Source organism: Alexandromys fortis, unplaced genomic scaffold (assembly GCF_014885135.2).
Source record: "Alexandromys fortis isolate MF-2015 unplaced genomic scaffold, M_Fortis_MF-2015_v1.1 scaffold_26, whole genome shotgun sequence".
NCBI lineage: Eukaryota > Metazoa > Chordata > Mammalia > Rodentia > Cricetidae > Alexandromys > Alexandromys fortis.
The window spans coordinates 1,433,990-1,450,338 of NW_026067894.1; the positions used below are offsets into that span (position 1 = coordinate 1,433,990).

The 16,349-nt window shown below is 53.9% G+C and overlaps 1 protein-coding gene across 1 annotated transcript in view; it reads left to right on the forward strand.

Annotated features, from left to right (window-relative positions):
- Positions 1-16,349, forward strand: part of Arhgef10l (Rho guanine nucleotide exchange factor 10 like) — a 92,579-nt gene that overhangs the window by 40,522 nt on the left and 35,708 nt on the right. The window contains exons 17-21 of the mRNA XM_050152378.1: positions 2,175-2,189; positions 2,428-2,609; positions 5,371-5,486; positions 5,863-5,990; positions 7,484-7,604. Coding sequence (XP_050008335.1) covers positions 2,175-2,189; positions 2,428-2,609; positions 5,371-5,486; positions 5,863-5,990; positions 7,484-7,604 — 562 coding nt within the window. The remainder of the gene's footprint in view (positions 1-2,174; positions 2,190-2,427; positions 2,610-5,370; positions 5,487-5,862; positions 5,991-7,483; positions 7,605-16,349) is intronic.

Here is a 16,349-nt window from a genome sequence, read left to right on the forward strand (position 1 = left end):
CAGATACTTCGCCTTCCTCTCACCTCCCTCACGCCCGGCTTTCTCCTTGGCCCCTAATTGATTTGGACTAGTCAGGGGGCATCCTCTGACCCCAGACTCCTTGTCATTCTCAGCCCAGGGCTGTGTGCCATAGATCCTGCTCTTAGTAGGTCTGTGTGCTACAGACTCAGCTCTTAGTAGGTCCATGTGCTATAGACTCTGCTCTTAGTAGGTCCATGTGCTATAGACTCTGCTCTTAGTAGGTCCATGTGCTACAGACTCAGCTCTTAGTAGGTTTGTGTGCTAAGACTCTGATCTTCGGAAGTCTCTGTCCTACAGACTCCACTCTTAGTAGGTCGATGTGCTATAGACTACACTCTTAGTAGGTCCGTGTTCTATAGACTCCGTTATTGGAAGGTCTGTGTACTACAGATTCTGCTCTTAATAAGTCCGTGTGCTATAAACTCCCCTCTTAGAGGATGAGCCTGCAACCTTGGAATTGAAGAGGGTTTTCCTTGCGTCTACCCCAGATCCCTGATGTTTTAGCCCACATAGAGTTCCTGTGGGTTCCTGCTTGTACCCCTCCTCCCTCAGAGCCCAGGGCAGTTTCTGCCTCTAGGAACATGGTTCCCATCCCGTGAGAGGCTATAGAAACACCCAGAACTGGGCTGTGGGCTTAGTCAGAGAGCAGGAACTGGGCTAGTGGAAGGAACGTGGCCTGTGGCTGTGTTGAGCTGCTGGAACCTCACGTTTGGCTGGCACAGGAGTCCACAGAAATGTCAAGACCTCTGGCTCACTTGACTGTTTGGGTGATGTAACATATGGGGCCACATTGCCTCAGGCTGTGAGAGCTAGGAGCTGGGACCTATGCTCTGCATCCTCTCCCTTACCCAGCAGGGGCGCTCACAGGTGTCCCTTGTGTGGCCCTGTAGGTGTAAGGGGTGGAGACTATTCTTTGTTGCACTCTTAGAATTCATGCTCTGACCTTTTCAGCAGGATCCTGGGAGAATCTCTGCTTTCAAAACCTGATACTTTAAGAGCCTGGGATATAGCCTGGTCCAGTTGTTAGTTAGAGGCAGGCCAGGAAGTGGCCAATGACTGTCAACCCAGGCCAGCTCTCCCACCTCCAAGCTTGGGCACTCACAGTGTCGTGTGTGTGTGTGTGTGTGTGCATGTGTGTGCATTTGCGTGCATGCATCTGTGTGTGTGTTCGTGTGCATGTGTGTGTCTGTGCGTGTTTGCGTGCACGTGTGTACATGTGTGTGTGCGCCCAGAGTTTTATTTATACTCTGCATCCAGCATCGGCTTGTACATTTCTGTTCATGGTCACAGAATGGATTTGGGAAGCCTTGTGGGTATAGATCACGGGTCCTGGGAGGGTAGTAAGCAGGGCTGCCAGGCTCATCCGCCCACTGTCATCTTGTCCTTCCATCTGCTCGCCCATCAGCTATATATGGAGCCTTCTCTGTGCTCGTTCCCTGCTTCCAGCCTGGTGGGAGACTTGGCAAGGAAGCCTCTGTCACAGATGATGTGGGTGTTCACTCACCCACTTGTTCATTCATTCATCTCTAATGTGTGTTTGTGTGTGTGTGTGTGTGTGTGTGTGAGAGAGAGAGAGAGAGAGAGAGAGAGAGAGAGAGAGAGAGAGAGAGAACAGCCAGAGTACAACTTTGGGAGTTAGTTTTCAAGTTTTCACTCTTCCCACTGTCTGGATTATGGGGATCAAACTCAGGTCACCAGGCCTGGTAGCAAGTATATTCATCCACTGAGCCATCTCGCCAATCCCAGGTACTATGAATCTGAAGTCCCACTATGTCCAGACATGCAACAGGGCCAGGACCACACCGCCACCCTTCTCAGTCCTGCGTTGTTCAGCGTTGAGCATGTGTGAAGAATGGGGTGCTAGCATTCAAGTTTGGGGACACTAGTTTGCAAATTTGGCTGAGTCACTGAACTTTGCTGAGTAGCAGTCTCCTGAAAGCCTGAAACCACTGGGGTGGTGGCCGGCAGAGTCCAAGAGATGGCTGGCTATCTGAGAAAGCCCCAGGGAGGCTTTCTGTATGGTTCTCCTCTGTGTACACCTGACCTAAACTGTCCCCATGCCGGCTGCCTAGGCTGGTGGCTTGTCCCCAGAGTCCTCAGCCTCACAAGAACGAGCCATCCAATAACATCTAACCTTCTTGTCTTTTCCCCAGGCCCTCCAACCACAGGTAGGTAGCTTGTGGCTCGGGGACTCAGGCATGTGATGCTGGTTCTGGGCCTGGGTACCCTGGTGCAATGCCTTGGTGTGGGTTCCCTGCACTGCGTGGCCTGGCTTGGATTGGGCCTGAGGTCTCATTGCTTGGGCTGTCTGGAGCCTGGCTAAGCTGAGGTGCTGGGAGCTGGAGCTCTATTTGCCTCTGGGCTGGGCTGCTGCAGGTTCTCCAGTGCTCTTCTTCCATCCTGCAGGGGCCAGCTAGAGATCAGCAGCCTGGTGCCTCTGGGGCCCAAGTATGTGGTGAAGTGGAACACAGCGCTGCCCCAGGTGCAGGTCGTGGAGGTGGGTCAGGATGGCGGGGCCTACGACAAGGACAATCTGCTCATCCAGCATGCAGGTGCCAAGAAGGCCACGGCTGCAGGGCAGGCCCAGAGTGAGTACTGCCTGGCTGCTGCCCCTCGCATGCTAAGCATGTAACCTGGGCCAGGGACCATAAGCTGGCGGGGGCTGGGCCTGCCCCTCGCATGCTAAGCATGTAACCTGCCAGGGCCCATAAGCTGGTGGGGGCTGGGCCTGGAGGGTCTTGCTGTTGTACCTCAGTGCAGATCTGTGGCTTCACGGGCACAGGCATGTCCCTGTGGTCTCATTGCTGCTGCACACCCTACACACGTTCCCCACCCGGTGCTAGGGTCCCTCATGCCCAGCTCACATAGCGACAGGGGCCAGGTGTGAATTGACAGTTAATTGCCTCCTGTGGGACCTTGGACGGGGACCTTCTGTTTGTTCCCACTGTGCCTCCTGGTAGGTTGAGGGACTAGAGATACTCCTCTTACCCCCTGATCTCCAGGGGTGCTAGGGAACTCAGGTCTGTCTGTCTGTCCTTTCCTGGGCCCATGTCTCCCCATACTAACCCAAGTTCTCAGACTCTTGGAAGACGGGAACAACTTAGAAGCCAGAGCCTCCTGCCTGGTCGCATCTCCCTATCTGTTCTCTGCCTGCACACTGGTCCACCACCACTGTGCATCTGTCCTGCAGTGGCCTCTGACTGCTTTTCTCCTTTGTCCCCTGAGTCCCCCTGTACCTTCCCCCGAGTTTATTTCAGATGGAGTATATGTTTGTAGTACGGTACTACCACCTCACTGCTCTGATGCACTATGTCTAGAGACCCGTGTGCTCCTCTGATGTGGCTCCGTAGCCTCTCTGGGTCTTGGCAAGGGGGTGTACCACCTTTGTCTGTAGGGTCTTCCCCAGTCCGTGCCTTTCTTGCTGTTTGAATTAAGGATGCCTGCCCTTCCTCCTGTCCCATGCCAGTCTCTCTGATGGCCTGAGCTTGGGCCAGAGCCCCATCATGGACTCTCTAGGTCTCAGGCTGAGTTTTTTGAGGTTGCCCCATTCCTCACGGTGGGGAGGGCATGATGGTAGGTGTGTTCTGCAACTGGTCACATCGCATTCATAGTTCGGGAGCAAAGAGAGGTGGAGTTGGTGCTGGGTTTGCTTTCTCCTATTTGGCCCAGGGCCCCAGCCTTTGGGGCAGTACTGCCCACATTCAATCAGAATGGGTCTACCCACTTCAGTTAACGTAATCTCCTCACAAAGCTCAGAGGGGTGTCTCCTAGACGATTCTAGATCCTGTGAAGTTGGCAGCATTCATCATGACTGACAGTTGGTTGCATGGAACTTTGGTTTCAGCCAGGGCCTTGGGCCCTGGGACACTAAACCGCAGGCCTGGCAGAGCAGAGTCCTGCATACAGTGCGAGGCACTTGAGTTTCGCTTCCCCTCCCCACCACCGCTCTGCCCACAGCCCCGCCTGGGCGCTTGCCTCACTGGCCCCCGAAACTCTGGAAATTTTGAGGCATGATTGCGACAGCTGTTCTGGCCCTCTGAGGCCACACCAGTGTCCCCTTCCTGATCTGTGAGTGAGGCGGGAGAGGTGGGTAGCCCCTCTTGGGTACCTTCAACCCCATTCGACTCCCTTCTTCTTGGCCACCCCAGTCTGTTGCTATGGAAACCCCTGTGTCCCCCACTCTGTCCCTCTGCAGCCATGTTCTTTAAGCTTGACCCCCTTGAAAGGAGAGAGGCTCTGTAGTTCTTGGTTGGCTGTAGATTGTTTTTTTATTAATATTGTGATGCAAATATGGATACACAGAAAGCTCCTTGCATTTAACGCATGCTCTTTTAGACCTTGAACAACAGTAAAACCCAAACAAAACGCAAACTGGATAAAAATAACACTATCGGACAGCAAATAAAATTCCCATCTGCAGTATTAATTTGTTGCAACAGGTGACATTTTGTTTTGTTGAACCCAAACTGCTCACAGGATAGATGCAGCATATTTTCCCATGAGTGGGTCCCCACCCCTTCCCCAGCCCACATCCTACAGGGCTGCTCATGTGGGGCTCCATCTTCCCACCAGCGTCCATCCTTTGGGCATTTTATACCTGTTAGTGCATCGCTGCCGTTCCGTGTTCTCCTCTAAAGCCCTGACCCCATACAGCAGAATGTGACATCAAAGTCACAATATCTCGGGGGCCTGGGATGTGCAGCTGTGACCCAGAAAGAGGCCTCAGCCTCCTTACATAGCCCGAGAAACCATGACTTAGTGCGTGCCACCCTGTTCCCGAGGTGGCACTCAAGGACGCCTCTGCCCACCGTGTCTCCTCTGTTTGTGTCACCATCAGGGCTCTAGGCCCTCTCAGTCCCCACCACGGGCTCGTCACACTGGTACCTTTCTCCCAAGCATTTTCTACCAAATGATTAATGCCCTTCCCTCCCCTCCTCTCTGCCCATCCCCCTGGGTCCCAAGACCCAAAGGAGCGGGGACCCTGCCTGCACTGCATAGCAGGTCCCCTATATGTCATTGAACAGTTTGCTGCTCATGGGCTGCTGTTAACCTCGGTACCTTTGCACATGCTCTTCCCTGGCTTGGCCGTACCCATCACATTCTGGCTTGGAGTAGGCACCTCAGTTTTTCCAAGCATGGCTGGTTTAGTCTTTTGGCCCTTGTGAGCCTCTGTACGACTGTGGCACCATTCCATGTGCGACACCTTCCTTCTGCTGGGACCTCTCTCCCTGGTCAAATCTCCTCCAGCATTCCCAGTGCCTCTTCTCTATGGACATGGCTTACTTTTCCCTGTCGGCAGATGCTTACCTCCCCCAGCCCCAAGGCTGAGTCCGGTGTCTTCTCTACCAGACAAGGTGTACCTGGGCCCGCCGCGCCTCTTCCAGGAGCTACAGGACCTGCAGAAGGACTTGGCAGTGGTGGAGCAGATCACCCTGCTTGTCAGTACCCTGCATGGCACTTACCAGGTGGGCGTGGCATCCCTGCATGGTACTCCAGTGCACCCTGGCTGTGAGCAGGGAGCCGTGGTAAAGGCTGGGAACCCCCTGACTCTCCCAGAAGCCTTTGCACACGTCTGGCTTTGTGCGATATAGTTGGAGGTCTTACAGATCCTCCCTGACCTCTGCCCCAGGTTGCAAAGCCTCTGGTCAGGAGGGCGTCCCTCTTGAAGGAAGCGGCAGCTGGGTGGGCTCTCATCCAGGGCTAGGAAGTCCTGAGTATAGGTGGGATTGCCTCCTCTGTGGCTAGACTAGCCCCTTCCCTGGGTGCTGTCACTGTGTTAGGACTTGTGTGGTTTGGAGCGAGCCAGGAGACGGTGGTGACCCCTTTCCTCCCCAACACTAGAACCTGAACATGACTGTGGCCCAGGACTGGTGCTTGGCCCTGCAGAGGCTGATGCGGGTGAAGGAGGAGGAGATCCACTCGGCCAACAAGTGCCGCCTGAGGCTACTGCTGCCCGGGAAGCCTGACAAGTGAGGGGGCGTCTGGGAGGGAAGGGGGTGCTCAGAGAGAGAGAGAGAGAGCCTGGGGCAGGACTGCCGTGAGGAGAGAGTACACACCCCTGTGGACCGTGCCCCAGCCAGCACCTGGCACACAGCAGGAACTCAGGAATGAATGCATGAATGGATGAACATGTTGCTGACACCCTGGGTCAGCTTGGTTCTCTGCTGGCAAACTCAGACTCTTAGTCTCCAGTTAGTCCACTGCATCACACCCTTCTTCCTCACCTTACTCAATGGCCCCAGATCCTCTTCACAGACCCAGCCTCCCCAGTTGAAGGTCCTCTGCTCACAAGATCCTCCACAGGAGCTGCGGGGGCCCTCTCTCTCTGTGTAGAAGCGGGTACGAGGTAGCGAGGAACTGGGGCAGTGAGAGCTGGCCTTCCTCCAGCTCCGTAGGGTGTGCCTCAGTGGCCTCACTTTACAAACCAGGAATTGAGGTCAGAGGGCCAGGGCCAGGCTCAGAACAGGGGCTTTGCTTGGGAAAGGAGGTGGGGTCCCTGCAGAGGGGGTTCTGGGCAGGGAAGTGCTGCTGCTCGGGTGTGGGCCTCTGGGCAGGGGACGATAGTGACATGGTAACAGGGTGCAGAGACGCAGGAGGAGAGAGCAGGGTCCTCATGTCGAGTGTGGGAGAATGCAGTTTGGGCTTCAGTCCAGGTTGTCCCCATCTCTGCTCCTGTCCTCTCTCTCTCTCAGGCACCCTAGAGTGAGAGACACAGCTATGCCCACCTCCCTGGGTGCCTGCGTCACTTACAGGACTCTATAGGGGTCCCAGCTGCTCCAAGGCCACCTCCTACCATCTTATCTATCCCTCTCTTCCGCGGACACTTCCTTCCCTCCCTCCCTTCCTCCTTATCTCCCTCCCTCCCTCTCTCCCATGGACAGTCCCCTCCCCCCTCCTTCCCTCCATCCCTCTGTCCCTTCCTCTTTCCCATGGACAGTCCCCTCCCCCCTCCTTCCCTCCATCCCTCTGTCCCTTCCTCTCTCCCATGGACAGTCCCCTCCCCCCTCCTTCCCTCCATCCCTCTGTCCCTTCCTCTCTCCCATCTTCCTTCTATCTTCCTTTCTTTCCTTCTTCCTTCCTCTTTTCCTTACTGCATTTGTCCCTTCTACAACCATCTCACAGAGTGACTGCCCTGTGCCAGGTGCTGGAGAGAGACAGCGTGAGGTCCTTTCCCCCTCTGTGGAATGCTGGCAGGTGGTGATGCCAGGACCTTAGCTGGGCATAAAGCCAGGGCTGTTGGAGGTCTGGGACTGGGCTACCAAGAATGGCTTAGCTCCTCTAGCCAGGTGCCCCTGCCCATCACAGAGAGTGGAAGGAGGTCTCCCCAAGGTGCTGGCCACAGGCCTCCAGGAACAGGGATCGAAAAAGAGCCAAGGTGAACCAAGGCCTTCCGAGGCCTACCGGGGATCTGAGCCTCTCTCCCAGGCACCCATGGGGTCCTGTCTCATCTTGCCCTCCGCAGGTCTGGCCGCCCCATCAGCTTCATGGTGGTCTTCATCACACCGAACCCCCTGAGCAAGATTTCCTGGGTCAACAGGCTGCACCTGGCGAAGATTGGACTCCGTGAGTACAGCCCAGGGCAGGTGTAGGGAGGGAGGTTGAGCGTGTGAGCCCACGGTGGTCAGTGAGGCAGGGGCATTTCCCGGTGGGAGGGAGTGAAACCATGCAGAAATGCCTGGAGCTCAGCTCTGAACCTTGGAGCAGTCTCTTTCTCTCTCAGCCTCCCTCAGACCTGACACAGAGTGAATTAGCAGCTACCAGGGCCCCAGCGAGGGAGGCAATGCCTAGGGAGTGAGGGCTGAGTCTTCCTGGTGCACAAGGTGACGGCAGCCTGCCTACTAACCAGCTGTACAGGAAAACAAATAGCAGGCTGGACTCAGCTGATCTTAGCCGAAGGCCTCCTTAGTGCCCAGCATGGTGGCATATGCAATAATCCTAGCACTTGGGAGGCTGAGGCAGGAGGATTTGGGGTTCAAGGCTAGTTTTAGCTGCAGGGCAAAGCTGGGGTGGGTTTGGGTTACAGGAGACCCGGAGCTTAAAAAACTCATATAAACAAATAATAAACCGGAAACCTCTATATGACCGTTTCTGCCTATGCACCCATTAGTACTGATACAGAGAAGTCAGTGGGAGACTATAGAATGCTGCCGGGGTAGCAGATACTTGCAAACTTCCACATATGTCTACACCATTGTTCACAAGCTCCCTGAGCTAGGGCTGTTAAGAACTTTCTTTTTTAGTCATTGAGGACTCAGGCCCAGAGAGGTGCAGTGAATTTTGTGAAGTCACACAGCAGAAAGGGGTAGATGTAGGATGCAGACACTGGGCATTGTGCTCCCGGGAGCCCAGGCCATCTCCCTGTCCCTCTGTCCTATCCCTGCCACATTCCTGTTGGTTTTGCTACTTGGCATCTTGGTCAGTCAGAAGTGCTGTATGATAGACAGCCAGCTGATACTGGGATTGTTTCGTTACCTGCAAACAGAGACTGCACCTTCACTTCCTGACTGCCCAGACCCGAATAATCACATAAAAACTATATTAATTGCAACACTGCTTGGTCAATGGCTCAGGCATATTCCTAGCTAGCTCTTATATCTTAAATTAACCTGTCTCTATTAATCTATGTATTGCCACAAGGCTGTGCCTTACTGTTAAGGTTTTGGCGTCGGCAGCAGCATGGCATCTCTTTGGCTCCGCCTTCTTTTTCCCTGAATTTAGTTTTCCCAGCTATATTCTGCCCTAACATAGGCCAAAGCAGCTTCCTTATTAATCAGTGATAGTAAATAATATCCACAGCATACACAGGACTCTCACATCATTTATCTTTACTGTGTATAAATGTGCTTTTTAATATTTATCTTATGTGTGGGTTTTATGTCTATGCACCACATGCATGCAGGGTCCTCAGAGGCCAGAAAAAGGCATCAGATCACCGGGAACTGAAGTCACAGATGGTTGTGAGCCATCATGTGGGTGCTGAGAACCGAACCTGGGTCCTCTGGGAAAGTGGGCAGTGCTCTTAATCACTGAGCCACCTCACCAACTCCCCACTTTTTTTTTCTGGGGCTCATTAACTGAGCTAGACTGGACAGCCAGCAAGCCTGAGGGATCTCTGCCTCTTTCACTTAAACGCTGCAATTGCAAGCACAGGCAACCGTTCCCAACTTGTTTGTTTCGAGGCAGGGTCTCCCCATGTAGCTGGAACTCCCTCACTATGGAGACCAGGCTGGCCTTGAAGTTACAAAGATCCACCTGCCTCTGCTTCCCATGTGCTGGGATGAAAGGTGTGTGCCACTACACCTGGGTTTCCCAGCTTTGTTGTTGTTGTTGTTCTTTCTTTTTCTTTTGGTTTTTCAAGACAAGGTTTCTTTGTAGCTTTGGACCCTGTCCTGGAGCTCACTTTGTAGACCAGGCTGGCCTCGAACTCACAGAGATCCGTCTGTCTCTGCCTCCCAAATGCTGGGATTTTATAAAGGCATGCGCTGCCACCACCAGCTGGCTTTTCTTTCTTTCTTTCTTTCTTTCTTTCTTTCTTTCTTTCTTCCTTTCTTTCTTTCTTTCTTTCTTTCTTTTAAAATTTATTTATTTATTATGTATACAACATTCTGCCTCGATGTATGCCCGCACGCCAGAGCAGGGCGTCAGATCTCAGTACAGATGGTTGTGAGCCACCATGTGGTTGCTGGATATTGAACTCAGGACCTCTGGAAGAGCAGCCAGTGCTCTTAACCTCTGAGCCATCTCTCCAGCCCCCTGGCTTTTTTTTTTTTTTAATGTGTCATCTGAGAATGGAACTTGTGCTTGTAAGGCAGGTACCTTATGGACTGAGCCATTCTCTGACAAAACTCAGAAGGCCTTCTACTTCAATTTGAGATGGACAGGTGGACATTAAGTGAGGTGCTGGATGGTGAAGTGGGGCCATGTAGCTGTCACTGAATGTGAGGGCTGCACCAGGGATGTCGCAGTTGGGTTTCCATCTAAGTGAGCCATTCTGCTGCTGTGCACAGGGCCTTGAAGGAGCAGGTGCGGAGGGGGATGGGGCGGGGAGGGGGTGTGGCTCTGGAAGAGCTGTCCCAGCTTGGTCAGTGTCCTAGGCTAGGCCTGGTGTAGCTTAGAACTCGGCTTTTTCCACAGAGGGTGGAGGGAAGGCTTTGAGAGCTTTACCATGTGATTTGACCCTTGGAAGGAATGAGGGGGTCCCTCTACTGGGCCTTGGAGGCGGGCACACACTGATTCCCTATTATACATGACTTCAATGTTGGGCAGACCCAGGGTGAGCCCTTCTTCCCTCCCAACCTCCCTGCCCGTCTGTCCTTCTGCCCTCTCCCACTTCCCCTGCCTCCCGGCTCCTGCCTTTTTGTCCCCTCCTCCCTAGGGGCCTCCTATCTTCCCCTAACCCTCTTCCTCTCCTTCTGCTGCCAGGAGGGAACTAGGGTGTCACACATTCTAGGGAGGCTTTTGTCCTGAGTAATGCCCTCGGTACTCCTCCTTCCACTTGGAGCCAGGCCTCCTTGAGCTGAATTTACTCTGTGACCCAGGCAGGCTTTGAACTCACCATCCTCCCAGGTCAGCTTCCTGACTACCTAGGACACAGGTCCAGGCTCCTGGGCTAGGCTTTCCAGGAAAATGGACTTCCTGTTTGAACCTGGATGCTCTGCAGAGCTGGGCTGGTGTGCTGGGCCTGGCGCTGACTGAAGCAGGTGCCTGGGCAGCCTGTAGACCGCCATATCTTCACACAGCTTCACTCTGGCAACCTCAGTAGGGCAGTCATTTGAAATTACATCTGAATGCCTGGGTCTCCTGGGGGCTTGAGTGGTTTCTTTTCATTTCGCTGCATTTTGTTTTTCATCTTAGTGTCGTGTGTGTGTGTGTGTGTGTGTGTGTGTGTGTGTGTGTGTATAGGTGTGTAGGGAACAGAACCATGTTAAAGATGTGGCGCTCCTGTACCATATTTAATTTTCTTCTGCGTACAGTGTGCCAGGATGGTAATCTGAAGACTGAGAAGGGAGAGGGACGGGAGAGACTTTGATTTAGCATTACACTGTGGTCCTGGGAAAGGCAACCTTCTCCCTGAGCCCCAGTTTTCCCATCCATGACCAGACTAGATCTCTAAGGGCCTTTGATCATTGTTTGTAGGGTCTCAGGTGCCCTAGAAGGTTCAGAAGGTGGCTAGGGACAGGTCTTACACATGTGACTTGGGGCCAGATGGCCTTGTTAGGTTCATAGTCCAAGGCTTCTGGCTGGGTTGTTCTGCAAACTGTTTAACTTCCAGCTTTGGGGGAATCATAGAGTAGGGACCATGCAGGTGCTTTAGGTTCTGGTGATAGGGCTTGGGGTGTGGGGGCAACCCTGCATCTGGGCGCAGAGCTGGGTCACAGTCTCTTCCTATGCATCGTAGCTGTTAGCCTCCATTCATAAAGACTTGGTAGATGGTGCCCACAGAAGGCTCCAGAGAAGGAAGGGAAGGTTGGGGCTCTCGGGGTCCTGCACCCCAGCTCTCAAAGCTCTACTCTTCTGGTCTTCATATTCCCAGGCCCCAGAGCCTCTCCCACTGACAGCTCTCCAGAGAGGGTCTGGGTGTGACAGGCCCTCCCCACGCCCACACTCACAGGAGCATCAGAGGTTTGGGCCAGGGGTCTGCATGCAACCTGGCGGCCTCCCTGCCTCTCATTTTTGGTCTGATCTCCCAACACCGTCTTGGCAGCTACCCATCACTGATGCCTATCTCCTCCTGAGCATGGCCTGGGAAGCCTTGGACTGTGTCCTAAGCCTAATGTCCATCAACCCTGCAAACCACCCCAGGGCTGGGATCCCCAAGCCAGTGGTTCTCAACCTTCCTAACGCTGTGACCCTTTAATATAGTTCTCATGTTATGGTGACCCCTGCAACCATAAAACCATTTTTGTTGCTGGTTCATAACTGTGATTTTGCTACTGTAATGTAAATATCTTTGTTTTCTGATGGTCTTAGGTGACCCCTGGGAAAGGGTCCTTCAGCCCTCCCAAGAGGGGTCATGACCCACAGGTTGAGAACCGCTTTCCCAAGCTCTCTGGATATGGTGGCCTTGTTTTTGGGATGGGGGACAAGACCCTACATCGCAGCTGGGAAGTTGTGGCCTTCAGCTGGCTTCCCTGGATGGCATCGGCATCTCTCACAGTGGGTGGCTTAGAGGAAGGACTCCCGAGTTGGCCACTGTGACCATGACTAATTGGGGGCCTGTGACAGGGTCTTGAAGATGGCTGTGGTTCTGGAAACTGAGTGGGCAGTGGGTCCACGGTGGTGAAGACCTCCCCCTGGAAGCCGAGCACCGAGCAGGCTAGAGGTGGCTTGGCCCCTCGCCGTAGTGTTCAAAGGAAGGATGGTGGCTAGAGATGGCCACCATTTCTCCAGGGCCTGGTATATCCTAGGCCTTGTATGTGTTCTTTATAGGCTCCCCAACAACTCCAGATGACTGGGATTCTGTCCCTATTTCTAGATGAGGCAACAGGTTCATTGTCACGCAGTGAGTTGACGGCTGGGTTAGGTTGTGCCTAGGGTACATCTAGCAGACTGGAGGAGATGGTTCCCGGGGGGGTGTGGGTGTGGGGGTGGGGTGGGCTTTTAGCCCACAATGGCTCCTAAGCTCCAGGAGCGCTGACAAACACGGCCCTAAATAAGCCTCTGCTTAGCATCAGCTGGAATCACGGCTGTGCCGTTGGTGCCTCTCCTGAATGTCACTTTACCCCAAGTGGGCTTTCAGTGTTCAGTGGCCACAGCCGCTCTGGTTTGTGACACAAACAATGGCGGTGGCAGATGGGGAGCCTAGACTCCATTTTCTTTTAACGCTCCCAGTGGCACGCAAGAAAGGCGCCATCTGGAAGGAGAAGGTCAGATCGTTAAAAGTATATATGGTAATAAATCGCCAAGGCCTGATGGGCCGTGGGTGTGTAGGGGAAAGGAGGGAGGGAGGAGCTGGGGCCGTGCGTTCACCTGTCTGGCTGTCGGGTGGGTGCGTGCCACGGATCTCCTGCCCAGCAGGGGAGGGTCTGTTTGGTTGTGAGTTCCCTGAAGGCAGGGACAGAATCTCAAGTTGTGTCCTGTTTATTTACCATTGGGCCTTAACTGAGAGGCGGCAGGGCAGCCCATTTCCCACAGTGGCCTGGGCAAGCTGTGTGACATGCCCCGTAGCATGGAGTCTTCATTTCAGCTTCCCCAACATAGAGGGGATGGAGGACCTCAGAGGGAGGATGCAAGGATGGAGTATTTTGGTGCACATTGTCTTGAAGTTGTCCTATGTCTGGTGGGTCTCTCACACTCTGGCTTTTCCACTCCCACTTTCCGTGGCAAGGCTAGGTTTTGTGGGGCAGTTTCCAGGGTCTGGAGAGTTAAGGGCCTCTTCTGGGCCCATTAGGAAACACAGTCAATGCTGAGCCCTTCAGGCAGGGGAGGGACCCTCAGGGTAACCAGCCAGCCTTTGTGTGTTAAAGGAAGCGTCCAGATTTTTAGGGCATGGTCACCCCTATGTTTTACTCCAACTCCTCTGGCTCAGCTGGGCTTTGGACTGGGCCACTTTTGGGGGTGGTTCCTCCTTGCACACATCAGCCTGGCATCGTTTCTTTCACAAAAGGGAGTCATATTGACAGGATATGTTAGACACCCATGCATAATCAGGCTCCAGGAGAAAGGTTATGTTCAGGCTGCCCCTGGTTATTGGCGTGTGGTCCGTAGAAAGGCTGGTTCTGTGTGCGTGGTTGTGTAGGAAGGGCGTGGAGGGAAAGTTTTGGCCCTCATCAGTATTGATGTTACAGAGAACCTCCTGCCCCCACATGCATACACTCGCACACATGGGTGCACACACAGGCTCACATGCAGTTGCACACACAGGAATAGAGAAGTCCGTGGAAGAGCAGAGCTAACCCAACCCTGCTTCTTCAGTTACAATGAATCGTGCCTCCTGTATTCATCTTGAGTTGAAAAACGTCTGAAGGGGAAGCTGCATTTAACCTCTGACCTCCCACACATCGCAGTTTAGCACAGTTGACCTTTGACATGGTCAGGTCATTTCCATTAGCCCTGGGTTGGGCAGAAACACAGGAAACAAAGCCCATTCCTTAATCAAGTGTGTGTGCCTCATGTATATAAATAGGTGAGATGCAGCTTGGCTGTGGAACGCTTGTTCTAGCACGCCTGATGGACACACACACACACACACACACACACACACACACACACACCGATGGGTGTTGGGAAATGTGATAAGATCCCAAAAGGCAACATCCAGAGAGATGGTGCCTCCTAGCGGCCATCCAGGGAAAGATCAAAGCTCCGAATCGCAGACTGGTCTCTGCTTTCCCACCCTCGCGAAGTGGACAGTCGGTCGTAACTTGAGTTGTCCCAGCCTGAAGACAGTTGCAGCGGTAGAGGGATGTGACAACTGTGACAGAGGCTGGGACTCTGTTGAGAAGGAAGGGTGGAGGCAGAGCTAGTGCCCACGCCAAGGGACATCCAGAGCTGCGTGCTGAAATTGCTGACCACTGACCACTGTGGAGCCTGGGGACCGGGAGACAAGGCTGGGAGGGAGGGACATCCTTGGGCTCTTCCCGTAGAGTCTGGGCCTACCTCCAAGCAGACCAGGACTCCTCTGGCGTTTTCAAACAGAGAGCAGTGGGGAGGGTGCACTGTGGAGCTGCTATGGGCTGGCCTTGGAGGCTAGGGTGGGGTCAGCTCACGCATCCAAAGCAGGGGCAGCATGGGCCTGGTCCTCGATTCCTGTTTGCCACCAAGGAGGGGTGTGGGACTTAGGGAGGCTGCTGTCCCAACAGCTCAGTTGTCATGATCCCAGAGCCATAGGTGCCCTCACATGGGCATCTCTAGGGGCAGAGCTAGCATTGCTGGGTCAATAGCAATAGGCCTCTGTGACAGCAGCACTGGGACTCTGGTTCTTGCAGGCTTAGTACAAAGAGCACAGCTATAGAACATAGGAGAGCCAAGTCCCCATGTGGGTGCTGCTGCCTGCCACGTTCAAGACCTAGATTTGCTTCTCAGTCCCTGTGTGCCAGTGTTACCTGTAGGGTGGTGACCACTGTATCAACATTTTGTTGCCATGAACACTGGCCAGGTGGACCCATAGCCCATTGTATTAGTGCCTTTTCCCGTCGCTTTGACACAGACAAGGAAGAAAGGAAGGTTCCCCCCCCCCCGACTTATTTTCCTTCTCATAGTTTGAGGGATGCACACATTCGATCATGGAAGGGAGGGAAGGGATGGCAGCAAGCGGGAGCCTGAGGCAGCCGGTCATGTGGCATTCACAGTCGCATCCACGGTGGGGTAGGCACGGTGGCCTGAGTGGGAGGTGGCCGGTTACATGACATCCGCCGTCACATCCATGGTGGGGTAGGCACACAGCAGGAGCCTGAGGCGGCCACTCACATTAACCCCAATCAGGAAGCAGAGAGAGACGGATGCTGGTGCTCAGCTCACTCCATTTTATTCAGTCCGGGGACCCCAGCCCGGGGAATAGTGCCACCCAAATTCAACATGGGTCTTCCCACCTCAGCTAAGACAGAAATTCCCTCACAGCCGTGCCCATGGTGAATCTAGGAGCCTGCTAAGCTGGCATTCAGCGTCAATCATCACACCTTGGTCCTCACCGACACGGGCATGCATACCCTGTGTGTGGGGTGTCCCTGTCACACTGGGTGGCTGTCCCAGGCTTGTGTAGAAGAGAGGAAGGCTCCTTAGTCACAGAATTTCTGGGGTGGACCTAAGTTCGTTCACCCCCGCTTCCTCTCACTCATGTGTGAGTTCAGATGAGCGTGAAGACACCGCGGGAAATGAGTCCTCAGAGGGGGCTGGCGTAGCCAGAGTGGTCAGAAAGGGCTCCTCAGAGGAGGCTACCTGTGAGGAGAGCCCCAGCTGCCCTCCTCACCATCAAGTGCAAAAGCTGGGATAGATTTGCCTCCCATTTCTTTAATGTTAAGCCCAAGGCCTCTGACTCAGTTCTGGTAAACAAGGGACTTTTCATGTCTTGTTCTAACACAGCGTGGAGCCATGGTTATCAACCCCACTCTCCCGCACAGACAGGCCGCACATGGTTCAGGCCTGGACCTCACTATGTAGCTGAGGATGACCTTGAATGTTTGATCCTCCTGCCTCCATTTCTGAGGACTGGACTGTGGGTGTGTGGCCACCGCACCTGGTTCATTCCTTACTGGGGATGGAACCCAGGGCCTCTTGCATGCTGGGTGAATGCTCCACCAACTGAGCCACATCAAAAGCCTCTCAGTCTCTCTCTCTCTCTCTCTCTCTCTCTCTCTCTCTCTCTCTCTCTCTCTCTCTCTCTCTCTCTC